This window comes from Tetranychus urticae, chromosome 1 (genome assembly GCF_039701765.1).
Source record: "Tetranychus urticae isolate SD_2017Ah chromosome 1, NJAU_TeUrti_SD_1.0, whole genome shotgun sequence".
In the NCBI taxonomy this organism is placed as follows: domain Eukaryota; kingdom Metazoa; phylum Arthropoda; class Arachnida; order Trombidiformes; family Tetranychidae; genus Tetranychus; species Tetranychus urticae.
The window spans coordinates 26,099,061-26,115,278 of record NC_142958.1 but is presented as its reverse complement, the minus strand read 5'-3'; the positions used below and the strand labels follow the sequence as shown (position 1 = coordinate 26,115,278).

The following is a 16,218-nucleotide window of genomic DNA, read 5'->3' as shown; positions in this document are numbered from 1 at the left end:
GTTACGCTTCGAAAAGATTTTTTTATCAGTTCGAAGATCATGCCAATAACACTTTAATCCGTCAGGGCCATCGAGATTAAACTTTTTTTCATCTGAAAATATTACAGATATCCACTCATCAGACCATGACATATGGTTACGAGCAAATTCCATCCTTTTTTGCTTATGTAATTCGGTCAATCTCGGTTTCACTTCCATAGTCGAATAATCAAATAATCCAGTCTCCAGAATTGCACGATTTATAGTTCTTGATGAAACATTTAGCTGAGTCTCTTTCAGTATCTGAGAGCACGATAAATTACCTTCAGAAGCTAATCGTCCAATCCGTCTTTTATCACGATCATTCAATAAACAAGGTCGACCTGAACGCGGCGAAGCTCCATAATTTTCTTTTAATTTCAAATAATTAGTCACAACAGTCTTTGATCGATTGATTTCACTTGCTATTTGCCTATGGGAAAGTCCTTGACTCGATAAAGCCATAATTTGACCCTTTTCAAAGTCATTAAGCTCAGTTGAACGCGGCATTACGTAATTGTACAAAAACTGAAAATATCTCAAAAACAGAAAAAAATAACTAAATTTTGACACTCAGAATGAATTCCTCAGACAAAAATGACCTAGAAAACCTTCTCTTTTTCAATTTATACTAATTCTGAAAGCGCTGAGTTAATTATGCTCAAGTGGTCTTATAATTTTGTCCATCTGGTAAGCATATGTCCATGAAAAATTTCAGCTAATCCAATTGTTTACAATCTAAATTTCATGAGAATAGAAGATAATTCCCTTTCGGTGACTTCTAAAGTTAATCCTAATCCCGACAATTGCCTTAATGAGAAATTATCACCAAAAAACCGAAAAAATTAGGTGGTCTTATATTTATGTCAACCAGTGTATATTTTGTTCAAGGTCACCATGAAGGCATTTTAAAAAATTTCAGTTTTGCAGAAATCAAGAGCTACGAGAACTCTTTTCAGTGCTGAATTTTCGGTTTATAAAGGAGGGTCTCCAAAAATCTTCACTTTTTTGTCTTTGCTATGCAAGATCCCAACTTTTTGCCCATGCAAATGACCTTGATTATCTATTAAGATAAGCGAAAAACGCAGGTTGAATACAACGCTAATGCCCATGTTAAACCCCATAGGAGAAAATACAGGGCATTTCAGCTTATTTTACCGTTGTATATTGGCTATATCTTTGCCCCTGAGTGACCTTAAGGTAGGATATTTTGTTTATGGAAAATTAAGCGATACTCAATTGTCATATTTCAAGGTCAAGGTCATTCAAGAGCATTGCGTTATTTGACCTATAACTGATATTTAAAGGTCATTTTCTAAGAGCGCAAAAATTTACAGATTGTTTGATGTTTACTACGCGTTAGTAGAACACACCGTTGAAAAGATAAATGCATTTTTCTTAAAACCAATTGATCAACACAACAATATGTAAACATTCATATCTTTTGACCAGAATAAGTTATAAACATGTCACTAGCATCAATCAATCTGAAAAATTTTGCACTCTTACGAAATGAACTTTGAATATCAGTTAGAGGTCAAATAACTTAATGCCCTTGAATGACCTTGACCTTGAAATATGACTATTGAGTATCGCTTAATTTTCCATAAACCAAATATCTAACCATGCGGTCAACCAGGGGCAAAGATATAGCCAATTTACAACGGTAAATTATCTGAAATGCCCTGTAAATGTCATCTGAACTATTCTTATATTTCTTTGTTCAATTTTCAAAATCAGGTCGTAGGTTGAGGTATACAGGCCAAGCACATTTGTATATCTATTTAGTACCCCAGTTATTGATTCCAGCTATTAATGTATAACAAAATGAGTTGAGGTTGAGGTCTATACAGACCATGTACATTTGCATATCTATTTGGTACTCCAGTTATTGCTTTCAGCTATTGATTTATAACAAAATGATTTACTGTCCAAAGCCAAAAGATAGATTTACCTGAATAAATATTGAATAAATATATTTTGTTGAAATTTGTCTAAACTCAATTATTATCTCAGCACGGGTAACTGATAGAATACTTCTCATACGTTTGATCAATTGCACTAAATATATTCTACATAGAACTGAAATATAAAGATGCAATAGGCTTTGGTTTGGCCTACAAGAGACCCGAAAGTTGCGCACTTTGACCTTGAAAATCTCGGTAACTGTTGATCTCAGAAAAAATACATAAGATTTTTGTTATCTTCATAGTTACATTAGCTCTCAAAAAAAAGTTGGGATCTTAACTAGCGAAGACAAAATGTGAAGATTTCCGGAGACCCTCCTTTGTCATTATATCAGCTAGGAAGAGATAATTATCTGGCTTTTTCATTTTATCACTGTTCGCAAGTAAAATACCATAAGTACAAAAGCTCAAGGTCATTCATTGTCAATCCGGTGTTTGACCTCTAATTGACACTTGAAGGTGAAAGTTGTGTTGATAAATTGGTTCTGAGAAAGTTTCGGTTATCTTTTCAATGATAGGAATTGCGAACATGTGACTAACACTTTTCGATCTATAGGATTTCGTACTCAGAAAATGACCTTCAATTTAAATTAGAGGTCAAATACAGGATTGACCATGGCTGACCTTGAGCGTACATGTTTGGTGTACTATTTTAGCTGGACTTATAATAGGTACATTTTTCGAAACAAATGTAGATCAATTTGTTTATCAAAAAATGTTAGACTTGGAATTATTGTCTGAGTTGGAGCGCTTTGATGTTTTAAAGTGATTCTGGTCGCAACAGGATCTGTCTCCGTCCCATTGTAAAATCTATTCCATTTAACTATTGAAAGTTTATTCCAAAAATTGATTAAATAGTCGGAATCGCAGAAAGTGAATGGCCTGCAAATTCACTAGACCTAAATCCACTTGATTTCAATGATGTGGATTTCCCAGTGAGAAAGTTGAACGAGCGCAGCCAAAAACCATAATACAAATTAAAGGTGCAATTAAATCAGAAGTAATTAAGATCGAATCAACCACTTTTAAAATCAAACTGACAGGCTCCTTCAATTTTATTATTAACAATTCATTCTTTCTTCTTTCTAGCTTCTGCACCCAATTTACCTTGAAATAAAATCCGATTTACATATATTCATCGTTCATTTGGCGTTTCTACTGTATTAGCGTTCGATGCACCTTTATCTTCAAGAGTTTGGATAATTGTTTGGGCGCTCGTAAACATTAATATCAGTTGATATAGAAAGACTGGTGAAGGGAACAGTCAGTATCAAATAGCTGTTTATAGTAAATCCAAGTCATCGACAACTGACGGTGACAACAAAACTTTCTCTGGTCAGAGCAACAGCATGGTCAAGTAAGTTAGTGACGTTTTCTATGGATAGTAACGATACGATAGTAATTGCTGAAACAAACTTTCTTACTTTAATAAAAAGACCATTTTGACATAAAGTAACAAAAATAAACGATGAAAACAAATAATTAAACAAACACATTACCGGTTACCTAATATTAATCAATAATAATGATCATATAGTCATTGGGACAGCTGATTCAATTGAATTGATTTCAATTTTGAATTATGGAAATTTAAATTAACCCACAACTATGGTTCATGGATGGTATTGTGGAAGATTTTTGCTATCTAAACTTTTTTATCAATGTCCAGTAAGGCACCAGAAAAAGATATAAGAAATTTCACAATTTATGGACTTAAATGAACGATGCATAGACACTTATATACCGGGCGTTTTTTCTATTTTACGCCTGTTTGCAGGCATAACGGTTGAAGCTAAACAACTCAAATTTGAAACATGAGCTTACTGAGATTACATAACCATAATGCTGCATAAGTACGAATGCTCAAGTTTATTCAAGGTCAAACCGCTATTTGACCTCTAATTGACATTTGCAGGTCATTTTCTGATAGAGCAGATTTTTCAGATGGCTTGATGTTAGTCGCATGATTATAACTTTTGTTGGTCAGAAGTTATGTGTGTTTTCATACTGTAGAGTTTGACAATTGTTTTTGAGGAAAGTTTGTGCATCCTTCCAACGGTGTGAGTTTTCAAATTGTGACAAACATCAAACCATCTGAAAAAATTTGCTCTAGCGTGAAGTGACCTTCAACTGTCAATTAGAGATCAAATAGCGGTTTGACCTTGATTGACCTCGAGCGTCCGTACTTATGTTTCTTCAACCTGAGTTAGCTCATGGTTGAAGCCTGCGGTGTGTAGCAGCAACCGTTCCTGAGTTATGCATGCAAACATCCGTAAAATGAAAAAAACGGCCGGTATGTTATTCAGGTCAAAATTATTCTATATTTCTTTAAATGCCTTCCCTGCTACTCAAAATATAATGCAATAATAAGCATTTTAAATGTCACTTAACAACTCAATGCGGTTTAATGTCAGCCATTAAATCATGCAAACTGATTTATGTGAAAACTATAATGAGCTGAGCTGATGCGAATAAAAAAGTCGAAAAAAGCCACGAGTAACTTTTTCATTCCCTGTATATACTATAAAGCAATTTTTGATAACACAACCATTAATTGTAGCAAGCAAGAACAAAAATTTTTAAGACAAAATTATACAGTTGAAAAGTTTACCAACAACTTTTTCATTTCACTTAAACTTTTCCCTTTCATCAATTGAGGTAAAAACCAAAGTTGATAACTTGATAATAAAACTTGCTGGATTTGTAAAGAGTATTAAATTGATAATAATTTTGTTCAATTTTGCTTTTTACTTTCACTTTAGACTCGAGGCTTTAGCCCAACAAAGAAAGGTATTGAAGGTTGCTTGTTCAGTTAAACTTTTTGGTTTGAAATTTTTTCTCTCCACTTGCTTTTTACTCTACTGATGATCTACTGGTAATGATGCATGATACATTTTTCACAATTTTTGTTCATAAATCAACACGAAAGGGAAGAGTATAAAATAGCTAACGATTATGTTTTACTAGTTATAGTTGTAAAAGGTGCGAGAGAGAGAGAGAATGAAAACTTGGAATAAAGAAAAAAGTATAAACTTAATCAATTAGAGTCAATAAAAGTTTGGTGTTGAAGAATGTTATGGAAAAAATGGAATCAACAAAAGTTTCGAAAAAATTGTTGATTACATGGGAAACAAATTGAAGAGTTTCACATTTAACGAACAAGAAGAAAAAAGTTTCAAAATTGAATTTGAAAAAAGTTGATGGATAAACTGATAAACTGAAAAGATTGAAATTATTAGTATAATCATGATAATAATGAAATGATAAATGAGGGAAAAGGCGAAATTGCTTTATTAACTTTTTCTTCAACAATGGTAACTAGACTATTGAATAGCTAACAAATGATCATTACAAAGAATCGAATTGCAGATGAAAATGAACAAAGGTAATCATGAGAAATGCAAGTTTAACATCTCTGTTTAACGAGCAACAAATTTTCAGTTTTTCTTCTCACCAACTTTTCGAAAAGAAAATTGGTTGAAAAAATGATTAAGCGCACTTTTAGAGCGTTATCATGATGGAAGCAAATGAACTGCAGAAGCAACGTATTCTGATGTTTCCATGTTGAGAGAAAAAAGTTTCTGTTTAATATTATCTTGAAACAGGTAAAGTTATCTTGTGTTTTTACTGGAAATTGTAATTACTCAAGAAGTTTGTGTGTTCATTCATTGGGCAATTTCGTTGATACAACCATTTGGAAGGTTGAGAGAATGGCGAAAAATAGAAAAAAAAGAAGCTTCACTATTCTAAATGGTTTCTTATTCTTGATTATCTCATCAATATTACCATTATCATCATCACCTGTATCATGAAGCAAACGGTCAAAGGTACAAACGAAGTAAATGTTTAAAATAATGAACCAGATAAGAGTCAGTAAAGTCTTTAAAAGTTTCGTTTCAAACTTTCAAACTTGATCCACTTTCGAATTCATTATTCAACTGAATCTAATTACGTTTATCTGTTATTAGGGTTCATTATTGAAGGAGAAGAGCAAAAGAGAGAAAAAAAGTTTGCATTTTTGGCCAAATTTACTTGATAATCGAATTGTAATTTTGGGTTTTACCCATCTTTTGGCTTCTTGTTTATAACCATTTCTTGCTTCAAACATAATAAACTTTTATAATGGCAAACAGACGGAGAGAGAACGAGAAAAGGTAAAAAGGTGAAATGCTCTTCATTTAATTTCAAACCTTCTATTTAATTACTTTCCTATTAGAGGTTAAATTAACTAGCCTCTTGAGTAAAATATTGAATAAATTGCAAGCAATAAACATAAAAATTTGTAGAGAAAAGGTAAACTTTTTTTCTCTCTTTTTTCTCTCTTCTAATGGTGAAATGGTTTTGCATGGTAATAATGGAGATGATTGTTACAGATGATGGAAAATGCAAAATGAAATTGAGCATTTCAATATTACCCTGAAGGTTTACCATTGTTTTCGTTAGTTTACCTTTTTCTTCTTCTTTTCATAATCTTTCAAGTTTCAATGAATTATTCCTTCTTCCAATAAAGGTAATAATTTTCAAAGATTTAGAGTTTACATCACCTTCACCTTCTTTTTTTTGCACTTTGAAATGACTCGCAAGACCCGGAAGCAAGGGATCAATTTTGTTTGTAGAATTTGATGGAAAAACGAAAAAAAAGTTTGCAGATGAAGCTAATGAGATCATTTGGTTAGAACTTTATACTTTGCATATTAACATCGAAAACGTCAACGAATAAAGTAGTTTATCTTTTACGGGTTATTAGTTATTTTAATTTATTCACACATTGAAAGTTGTAAGCTTTTTTCGAGAAAATACTTTTTCCATTTTCGGTGAAAATAATCTCAAATTTTAGTCTGCAAAATGAAAGGTTGATGCAAATGTTTGGTTATGAGGAAAAAAAGAAGAACGAAATTGATTGAGTTTGACTTTTTGCTCTTGCAATGGCAATATCCATAACAAGTTACTGGGAGTTAATGTCAACAGTGAAACAATGTAAAGATATTTTCCAATGGAATTATGTGATTCAGAAATGGTTTCTTTTTGTTTCTCTTTTCGAAATTCTCTCAATATTTACTGGAATGTTGATATTTTTTCATTACGAAATGACGTTATTGATTAACTCGAATTGCTCATTATTTTTAATCTTAACTGTGACTGCAATAATTGTCAACTTTTATCCAATCATTATGGACAAGAATGAAGCTTTAATTGTAAATTATAGTTTTGAATGAATTTTTTTTGCCTTTTTTGTTCTTGGCTAAAGAATGTTTAAATGGCATTTTTTTCGTTGCTTTCTTTTTGTTGGTCTTATAATGATGAAAGTTGTAAGACATTAAAGTTTCAACTTGCAAAATGAGTAAATACCTTCTGGTAAGTTTGCCTTGGTTGGTATAACGTCAGGATTGGTTGTTGAATTGACAAGAATCCATTTAGGTTGTTGATGGTCCACATCAATGGCCAATGGATTGTTATTCTCAGAGGGTGAAAAAGATTTATTGGAACCATTGCTGCTGCTATTATTATTGTTGTTGTTGTTGCTCATGTAGTTGTTTTGATTGTTGTTTCGTTCAGTTGACATTTGACTGTTAACATTGTCTGATCGCAAGGTTAAACCATCCATGAGCCCGGTAAAGGTTGATGTAAGGCCAAGTCCACCCTTGAGTTTATCCTTGAGAGTATCACTTGTCAGGCCAAAAACATTGTCTAAACTGTGTACAGTTGGACTTGCATTGTGAACCGAGTTGAGGTGAGTTAAGCTGGTTAGACAACCAGGACTGGCTTCAGGTCCAGAGGCACGATGTGGGTAACCCTTGTTCACTGATTGTTGATGCGGTTGATGTGTATCCATTGGGTAACTCGAGTCACTCAAGTCGCTTCGTTTACGATTGGATATCATGGCGTCTCTCTTGCGAATCTTCATTATAATCAAAATTACAAGAGCAAGTAAAAGTAAAAGGCAACTTGCTCCAAGAACCAAGATGAGAACTCGAGAGTCCAAAACTTCGACACCACCCTCGACATAATCTGTAGAAAAGAAAAAAAAGTTTTTAATTTTTCTTTATTCCTAATCAGGATTGACGGCTAATGAATAATTTTTTTCTCGTTTAATCTTGACTCAAAAATGATTAAAACAACTTGAAACATTTTCTGTTCTAATCAAATTCATAATCAATATGGTGTCAAAATTCATGTCATGTCCACTTGAACAGCATGGAAAAAAAACTTTTTTACTTTAAGTCTTTAATCAATTTGAATAAATAGTTCAACTGATAATCAATGAATTCTTCGAGTGCAAAATATTGATAATCTATCAAAATTTCCATTAATCATGTTAATCTGTTGGAATATTTGCAATTATTAAGTTTTTGGAAAAGTTTTTTTCTCTTTCGAAAATCAATTGGAATGAATCAATTTTTTATCTCTTTTCACCGTAAATTATCTCAATCCATTGAACTAATTAGATTCGATTTGTTTCATGTAAAATATGGAGTTTTAAATTTTCCATCTCATTAACTTTCAGTGAAACAATTAGACAAATTAACATGATTTATACTGATAGAGTATTCATAAAGGAAAATGATGAATCAAAAGTGACCAAAATAGCTGTTCATCTCAAGAATCACTCAGTTGTAATAAATATGGGTTAATTTGGAAGAGAAGAGAAAAGTTGCATTTTGTTCAGTTTCACTTTCATTCTCCCATGGATTAGTCGTAAAGCTCTAATTCCAGTGAAAATGTTTCATGATGTAAAAGAGATTATTTGAGAGAAAATAGAAAAAAGAAAAAAAATGAAAAGTTCTGCATTTATGAACTGGGAGTTTGAACCAGTTTTATTGAAGGATTGACCTAACAAGTGAGACCTTTAAAGGTCAATTTGTGCTTGGAAAAGATGAAAATAGAAAAAAAAGTTTAATTTGTTTCTGTTGTCGTTTCGTTTTGTTCATCTTCTCTCTTGTTCATTATTTTCTTGTTCTCATGAGTTTTTGTCTGTGAGTGAACATTTTTGAACTCTTTTTCTTTTCACTTTTAACCAGATAAATGATGGTGAAAAGAAGTTTTCAGGGAACAGAATAAAAGTGAAACAATCCATTGAAACAAATACTTAAACATACGGATAACATCATCATGTAACATATTGACCAAGAAAGATTATCTGGAGAAAAAAAAGAAGCAGAAAAAAAAGGTTTGACCCAGCAAAAGAAGAAAACAAGTGAAAATATGTTTTTCTTCTCACTGGGAGTGAAAAGAGAGAAGAGAAGAAGAAAAAAGTTGATGAAGGATAAGATGGTAAAGGAATGTAGATGATAAAAAAGATTGGTATAACACTTTAAAACCATAAATCAATCGAGTTATACAAATCAATATTGTTGAGTAAATGCAAGTTATACTGGGAAAAGTTTTTCTCACTTTAAAATTAATACTTGAAAGCAAAGGGAAAGCAAAGGAAATAAGAAGAGGAGAAAAGTTTCAAAAATGAAAAGATGATGATGAAAGGGAAAAGCTTTATGATCATTTTATCCATTTTTACTTGGCTCCAAAAATATTAACTGGAAATGTTGATTCTCTACACTTTTATAGAGACTATCATCAACATGATCATCATCGACTATTTACCATCTGCATAGTTGATGGATAAAAATCATTTCAACTAAAAGGAGAAGCGAGTTGAGTTGTGAAAAAATTGATTTAAAACCAAAAGACAGTTATCATGAGACTTTGGATGTTAACCAGATCAAGTTTATTCGTTAAGAGTTTAGCAAAATTTCAATGTTTCACTGGAAAGTTTCACTTTTGCTCAACGTCGCTACCATTTATTATGCAGAAATAAAGAGAATGGAAAATGGCGAAATTTAAAATTATCAGAGTTTTCAAGTTATGTGGGAATGAAGAGTTGGCTGAAAATGTAAATTTAAACAAAGTATTGGAAGGAGTGTTACATTGAAAAACACTTAGAATGTTCGTCTTGATGAGATTCCATTTAGAAAATTGAGTCGAAAAAATTGAGCTTCAATTACATGGTATTTTTGAAAAGATCGAGTCCGACTGGTGACAAGTTGATGACTAAATGAGTGGCACTTTGCAACTCTCTTGACTATTAAATTGTAAAGTTGAACAATCCAAGTGAAAAGGGAATCAACATTGAGTTGCAGTTATCGATACAGAATTGAGTTGCAAATGTTGTGTATAAACAGAATGTGAAATTGCTTGTAAAAACAGGGAATAATAACTGTAATAACTGGAAGGCTAAGAGAGTGAGAGAGAGAACAGTTTTACCCCCTGAAAAAAAGGAGAAAAAATTGTGTACAAAGTAAAACTATTCTCCGGGCAATTGAATTTGCCTGGTTAACGGAAAAAGGAAATGATCTCTTCATCCCATTTAACTTGATTCATTTCTTCTTCATTCAACCCTTTTCTTATTTCGCCTTTTTTTACTCTCTTTATCGCCTTCCATTTGATCATGTTGAAATTGGATAAAGATTGAGAGAAAAGTTTTTTCTTCTTCTTTTTCTACAAAATATTCAGGTAAAAATGTACAATTCAAATGAGTTTGCTTCACTTGTCTCGACGAGCGTAAGGTGGAAAAAGAAAAAAAAATTTATTCCAAAATATTATTCTTGCACCATTACATTTGTCATCATGTTATCGAGTTTTGCTCAGAAAACAATCTTCACTTTAGCAGCTTTTGAATAATCAGTTTAATTTGCAGAACTTTTCAGTTGTAAAAAGGCAAAGAATCTATTGAAGCTCATGCTTTTGAAATGCATTTAATTTGAGTTGAAAAATTATCGTAAAGAATGTTGGTTGGAAAAAGAATTTTTCGATTCTTTTTCTCTTTCAAATTCTTCATGTTCATCTGACAGGCAATTGCAGAGAAATGGTTAAATTGTGACAAATATTTTTTTGTTTCTTTTTCTTTTTCTGGTGAAACGCAAGCATATAGATGGAAATTATTTCAATAAGAAAAGGAGAAAAAAAGAGAAAAATATTGAAGCAATAAAGTTGGCGAAAAGGGAAAAAGTTTCAGTTTCAGTTAAACATGATAATTAGACTGAGAAATTGAGATGAAAGTGACGAGTAAATGTGAATTGTGAATGGAAGGGAAGGAAAAAGTTGAATATTTCTTGACGATAAATTATTCATAGTTGAAACGTTTGACAGACAAAAGTTTGGTTCAACAATTTTGCTGCTCAAAATAAATCGTTTCACATTTCCGTTTCAATTGTGATATTGATTTGGATCAAAGTGATAACCCTGAAATCAAAGTGGAAATAAAAAGGCGATCAGAAAAAGTTTCAGAGTAAAATGGTTAATCTAAATTCGTCGAGGAAAAAGGGTAAAAAGAAAAGAGAAAAAATTTCAATCTTTTTTTTCTCTTCCCTACTCGAGTTGCTGTATCGTTACCATCTATTACATGGTAATAAAAAGAGAAGTAAAAAGTTCAGACTATATTTCGAGTTTCCGTTTTCCGTTTTCAGTGGAAAAGAAAAAAAGAGAAAAAAATGAAAATTAGTAACTTGAAGCTAATATGATTTTAAGTTGAGGCAAAAGCCAAACTCGACAATTTGAATCATTTATTCATCGAAATTCATTTGCAAAATTTTCTTCTCAATCGATCATTTTCTTTGAGAAATTTTTCTTTTCTTTTCTTTTCTTTTCGAAAGTTTTGCTTCGAAATTTGAATTAATGGAATTGATAATTACAAATTTCCTGAATTAACTTTAATTATCTGAGGAACAAATTGAAACTGAAAGTCAATTGAACTTGGAATTTAATATCCGCTTTTCGTTGCTAATTTTTTCAGCCGAGTTGCTATTTATACTCTTTTCGATGTTGGAGAAAATGTTTTAGGGTAAAATAAAGTTGCCACCAAATTGAACACTGAATAATGATCTAAACGAAAATTCAAGTCTAAAGGTTGAGTGAAACAAATTGGAATCAGTTTTCTTTTCCTTTTTGCTTCAACTTCTCTTTCATCTTCTTTTTCTTCTTTTCTCATCACAATTGTTTCTCTTTTTTCTCCTCTCATCTTGTCCGTTCTTTTCTTTACCAGGAATCAGATTTCCAACTGAAGAAAGAAAAGTTCTGATAAGACAAAGGATGAAAAGTTTTACTGGTTGACACAATGTTAATCCTCCCTTTGTAATAATGGAATGTAAATTGATTTTAAGCTTGAATAAACAGAGTGATGTTAATAATAACATTAGAATTGAGGATAACGATAACCATGTCAAAGGTGAAGGCTGAACATGAAAAGGCAAAAAAGTCCAAGAAAAGTTTTCTTTACATTTATCCAACTTAACAAATTTGAAAGGTAAAATGTTCAAGATTTTGACCGGGCGAAAGAGAAAAAGAAATTGGAAAATTGAAGTTACCCTGTTTTCGATTCATCATGGTCAATGTTCCAGATTTAAGGGTTAAAGATGAGCTTCGAAGGCCATTCTTGTTGGAAGTATAAATGTAAAGTAAATAGGATGTGCTGGGTTCAAGGCCACTTACAGCGAAAATTGGACTCGAATTGGTCATGTTGTACAAAAGTTTATCCTTTTCTCGATTAAATACTTCAAGATGATAAATATATTTGTTTTGAGCATAATGGCTATTCATTGAGTGACTATTGTTTGAACTAGAAAATGATTTTAAGGCAAAAGTGTCCACACTGGGTTCAGTGGTTGAGCTCAAGTTTTCCTCTCTAAGTGAAGTTGTGTTAGGCCAAGAGTTGTGTAAAGATGGGTAAAGAGTGTGATGAACATTTGGATTTAAAGTTGATAGATAAGATGATGGCAATGAAGGCAAGTGGCTGTTGCTATCGGGTAAAGAGTGATTCGTTTCAGGGGAAAATGTTCCAGCAATGCATTCGACTATGAATGAACCCCAGGTTTGATTGGTGATGCTGCAAGACTGTAAAGGCACTGAAGACAATTGTGGTTCATCTGTGGAGAAAAAAGTTGAGAGAATGAGAGAAAATTTTTCTTTGAATTTCGACTTTACCTTGCTTGGGTTGAGCAGGGTGAACCGTTTTTACGGTCAACTTTATTGGATCACTTTTTGTGTGCAAATTTGCTGTATATGCATATATGAGGTATGAAGTTTCTGGCTCGAGTCCAGTGATTAGGAATTGAGGCTTGGGTCGAGTTTGATTGATTATCAGCTCGTTTCGTTCGGAATGGTAAACTTGAACATGATAGGTTTGATTCAAGTTTACTTGGAACATGTTGTTTGGATTGAAAGATGAATTGGATAAAATGATCAACTGGGAAAATTTTTCATTGACAGAAGATGATGAGGAAGATGGGGATGAAAATGATGGATAACCAGTTAGAGATGATTGTGATGAAACATTCATATTTAAGCTGGTTAACTGTTTCAGTGAACATTCAATGAGAAATGAATCAACCGTTTGATTGCTTATGACGCACGATTCCAATGGTATAATGGGTTCCAAGGCTGAATAACAGGGAGTGTAACATGGAAAAGTGAAAGGCAAGGAAATAACAATAAGATAATAAGTAAACATATTATTACATTATTAAAGACAAACACTAACACTAATACATCATATTGAGTTATAACTATTTTGATGGAGTTAAATGAATGAAACAACAAAAAACATTTGTGAATTGGATTAGCGCACTGAATGAGATATCAAAGGGCAAAAAAAGTATACAATGTTTGGTGTTTCTCTTGCAATCAACAATGAATAATCAAATTGATGGATAATTTCTTTACCACATTGATAAAAGTTTGCAACTTCATGATATTCAGGAAAGACGAGAACCAGATGCAAAAGAATTTTTTTCCCTACAAATTTGTTTGTTTCAAAATCAAGAGAAACAAGCCATAAATCATGCAATTTAGGAAAACGTGCTTTGCTACCATGCTTGTGTTCAATTTGAATTGTTTTGTTTTTTTGAATATTGTTTAGTTTTTGAAAGAAACAGAATCACAATCGATTTTCATGGTAATCTGGAATCTCGCAATTTTTTCATTCTAAAAGAGTTTGCAATTGGTGAAATTTCAAGCAAAAGATCATTTTTGTTTCGAATGAGAATAACTCGAAATCTTACTCTTGTAACCGAGGGGTAGTTGAACACACAACTGACAGTATTTTTACTTTGAATCAGTCTACAAATGAAAATCTTAATCTTCGTAAAGAGCTAAGCTTCTACCAAATACAAGCTTTTTAATCCATTAAAAGTTTAATCCATTTAAGGTTTTAAAAACAAAAAGTCCTTTTTGTGATTCGAAAAGGTTCATTTCTAAAATTGAATCAATTTATTCCACTTACCAGGTACGGTTGGCACTTGAGCTAAAGGCAGGTCAACTTTAACCGTCAAAGGTGAACTTTTACTAATATAATTTGAAGTGTATGCATAAAGTGTATATGAGTTTCCAGGTTCAAGGCCACTGACCGAAAAAAAGGGCGAACTATTTGTAAGATTATCCGTTAGTCGTTTACTTTTTTCATTGAAAATTTCAACATGAAATCGATTCGCTTTACTAGAGCCAGAATTTGCTGCAACTGAAGATGATTCAAACGATCCGTCAGTCTTGTTATCATTGAAATTGTTTCCACTCTTGTTCTGATGCAACCTAACGGACGAATTTGACTCGTCTCCAAGAGCTTGTTCAACTCGTACAAAACAGTTAACAACAAATGATGATATCGTTTTATTTGATATTGAACAAGATTCCAGTGAAACTGGAGGATCTGAAATGTAAATACAAGCGAAAGAAAAATTAGCAAATAAAATACAAAAGAAATGTTGAAAAGTGGAGCAAAAATCGAAAAAAAGGAAAACAAGTTCTACAAGATTCATTCAACTGGATTGAATATTAATTTCAAGAAAAGCAATTACAACAAGCCAGAAGAAAAAAATAACTACAAATCAAATGAAGCAAAATTCTGATTAAAACCAATGATTACGGATAATAATGAATCCATTTTATTCTGGAAAGATTTTTTTCCCTCTTTATTCATGCATCCTTACACTTTACTAGTACTTTCTCTTTTTGTACATCATCTTCATGATGATGATGATTATCATCATGTAAATTGATGGTAAAAACCAGAAAAGTTTGTTCAACTTTTAAACTGATTTCCATTATCGCTCAACAGAATCATTTCTTTTTCTTCCCTCGAAAGCAAAACAAGAGCAAAAAAAGGCAAAAACAAAACAAAGTAAAAACATAAAATCGATTTAATGATCAGATAATCAATTGATCGAAGCGAAAAAAATGTAAAAAGTGGAAAATAATTGAATTTTTCTTTTCCATTTCGCTCTTCACTTGAACTTGAAACTATTTATGGAGAGAGAGAGAGAAAAAAGTCAATCTTTTTCTCCATACAACAGATTGTCCATCAATTTTCGGAAATCAATCGAAATGGAATTTGGTTTAGAAAAAAATGTTTACCGTGTTTCATGGGACGAAGTGTTCGAGTTGGAATTATTATTGGTAAACTTGTTGCATATTGATTGCCTGAATATGCATGAATCAGGTAAGATGTGTCGGGTTGAAGGCCATTGACAGTAAATTTTGCTCCATTGGAAGTTAAATTTTTAACAATTTTATCTTTAACATCAGAACTATAAACTTCAAGGAAATAATTTATTTTATTGTTAATCAAGTGTGAAGATTGTGTTGTATGATCAACTGGTAAAGGCAACGATTCATCAGGTTTAACCAAACCATGAGTAACATTATTGTTACGATAAGTTTTGTCCACTTTATCATCACTGGTTGTGACCAGCGAGTAAAGATTATAACATTCAATTTGAAATGAAGTTGACGTTTGATTGCTTATGCTGCAAGACTCTAGTGTTGGCGCTGGTTCTGTTAATGAGAAGAGACGAAACAAATGAGAAAAGAAGACAAAACAAAATTTCATTTTTACTTTTTCTTCACCATTTGAACATTACTAAGTTTTCCCAACTCGGTCACAGTCAAGACTTGTTTCAAAACACCTTTTCAGGTAAAAATTTTTGCAAACTTAAATTGTAAAGAGAAAATAACTTTTCTTGAAAAGAGAAAAAAATTTGTCGAAAGTTTTTCTTTTTCATCAACTGAATGCTCATTGATGCATTTTTGTTCCCAAATGTAATATAAAAGTGATTTGTCTGATTATTATTATTTTTCTTGTTCTCCGGAATTTCTTTCATTTCTAATATTTTTTCTTTCATTTTACCTTTTTGTTGTTGTTCAGAACTAAATAGAAAAAAGTAAAAGAGAAAAAAAAAGTTTTGATATT

General features: G+C 32.0%; 1 protein-coding gene across 1 annotated transcript in view; it reads right to left on the bottom strand.

The window, feature by feature from the left end:
- Positions 1-16,218, bottom strand: part of LOC107364550 (uncharacterized) — an 88,629-nt gene that overhangs the window by 9,004 nt on the left and 63,407 nt on the right. The window contains exons 4-8 of the mRNA XM_015931960.3: positions 15,384-15,803; positions 14,257-14,679; positions 12,960-13,415; positions 12,344-12,901; positions 7,335-7,994 (exon numbers count right to left, since the gene is read on the bottom strand). Of these exons, the coding sequence (XP_015787446.2) occupies positions 7,335-7,994; positions 12,344-12,901; positions 12,960-13,415; positions 14,257-14,679; positions 15,384-15,803 (2,517 nt within the window). The remainder of the gene's footprint in view (positions 1-7,334; positions 7,995-12,343; positions 12,902-12,959; positions 13,416-14,256; positions 14,680-15,383; positions 15,804-16,218) is intronic.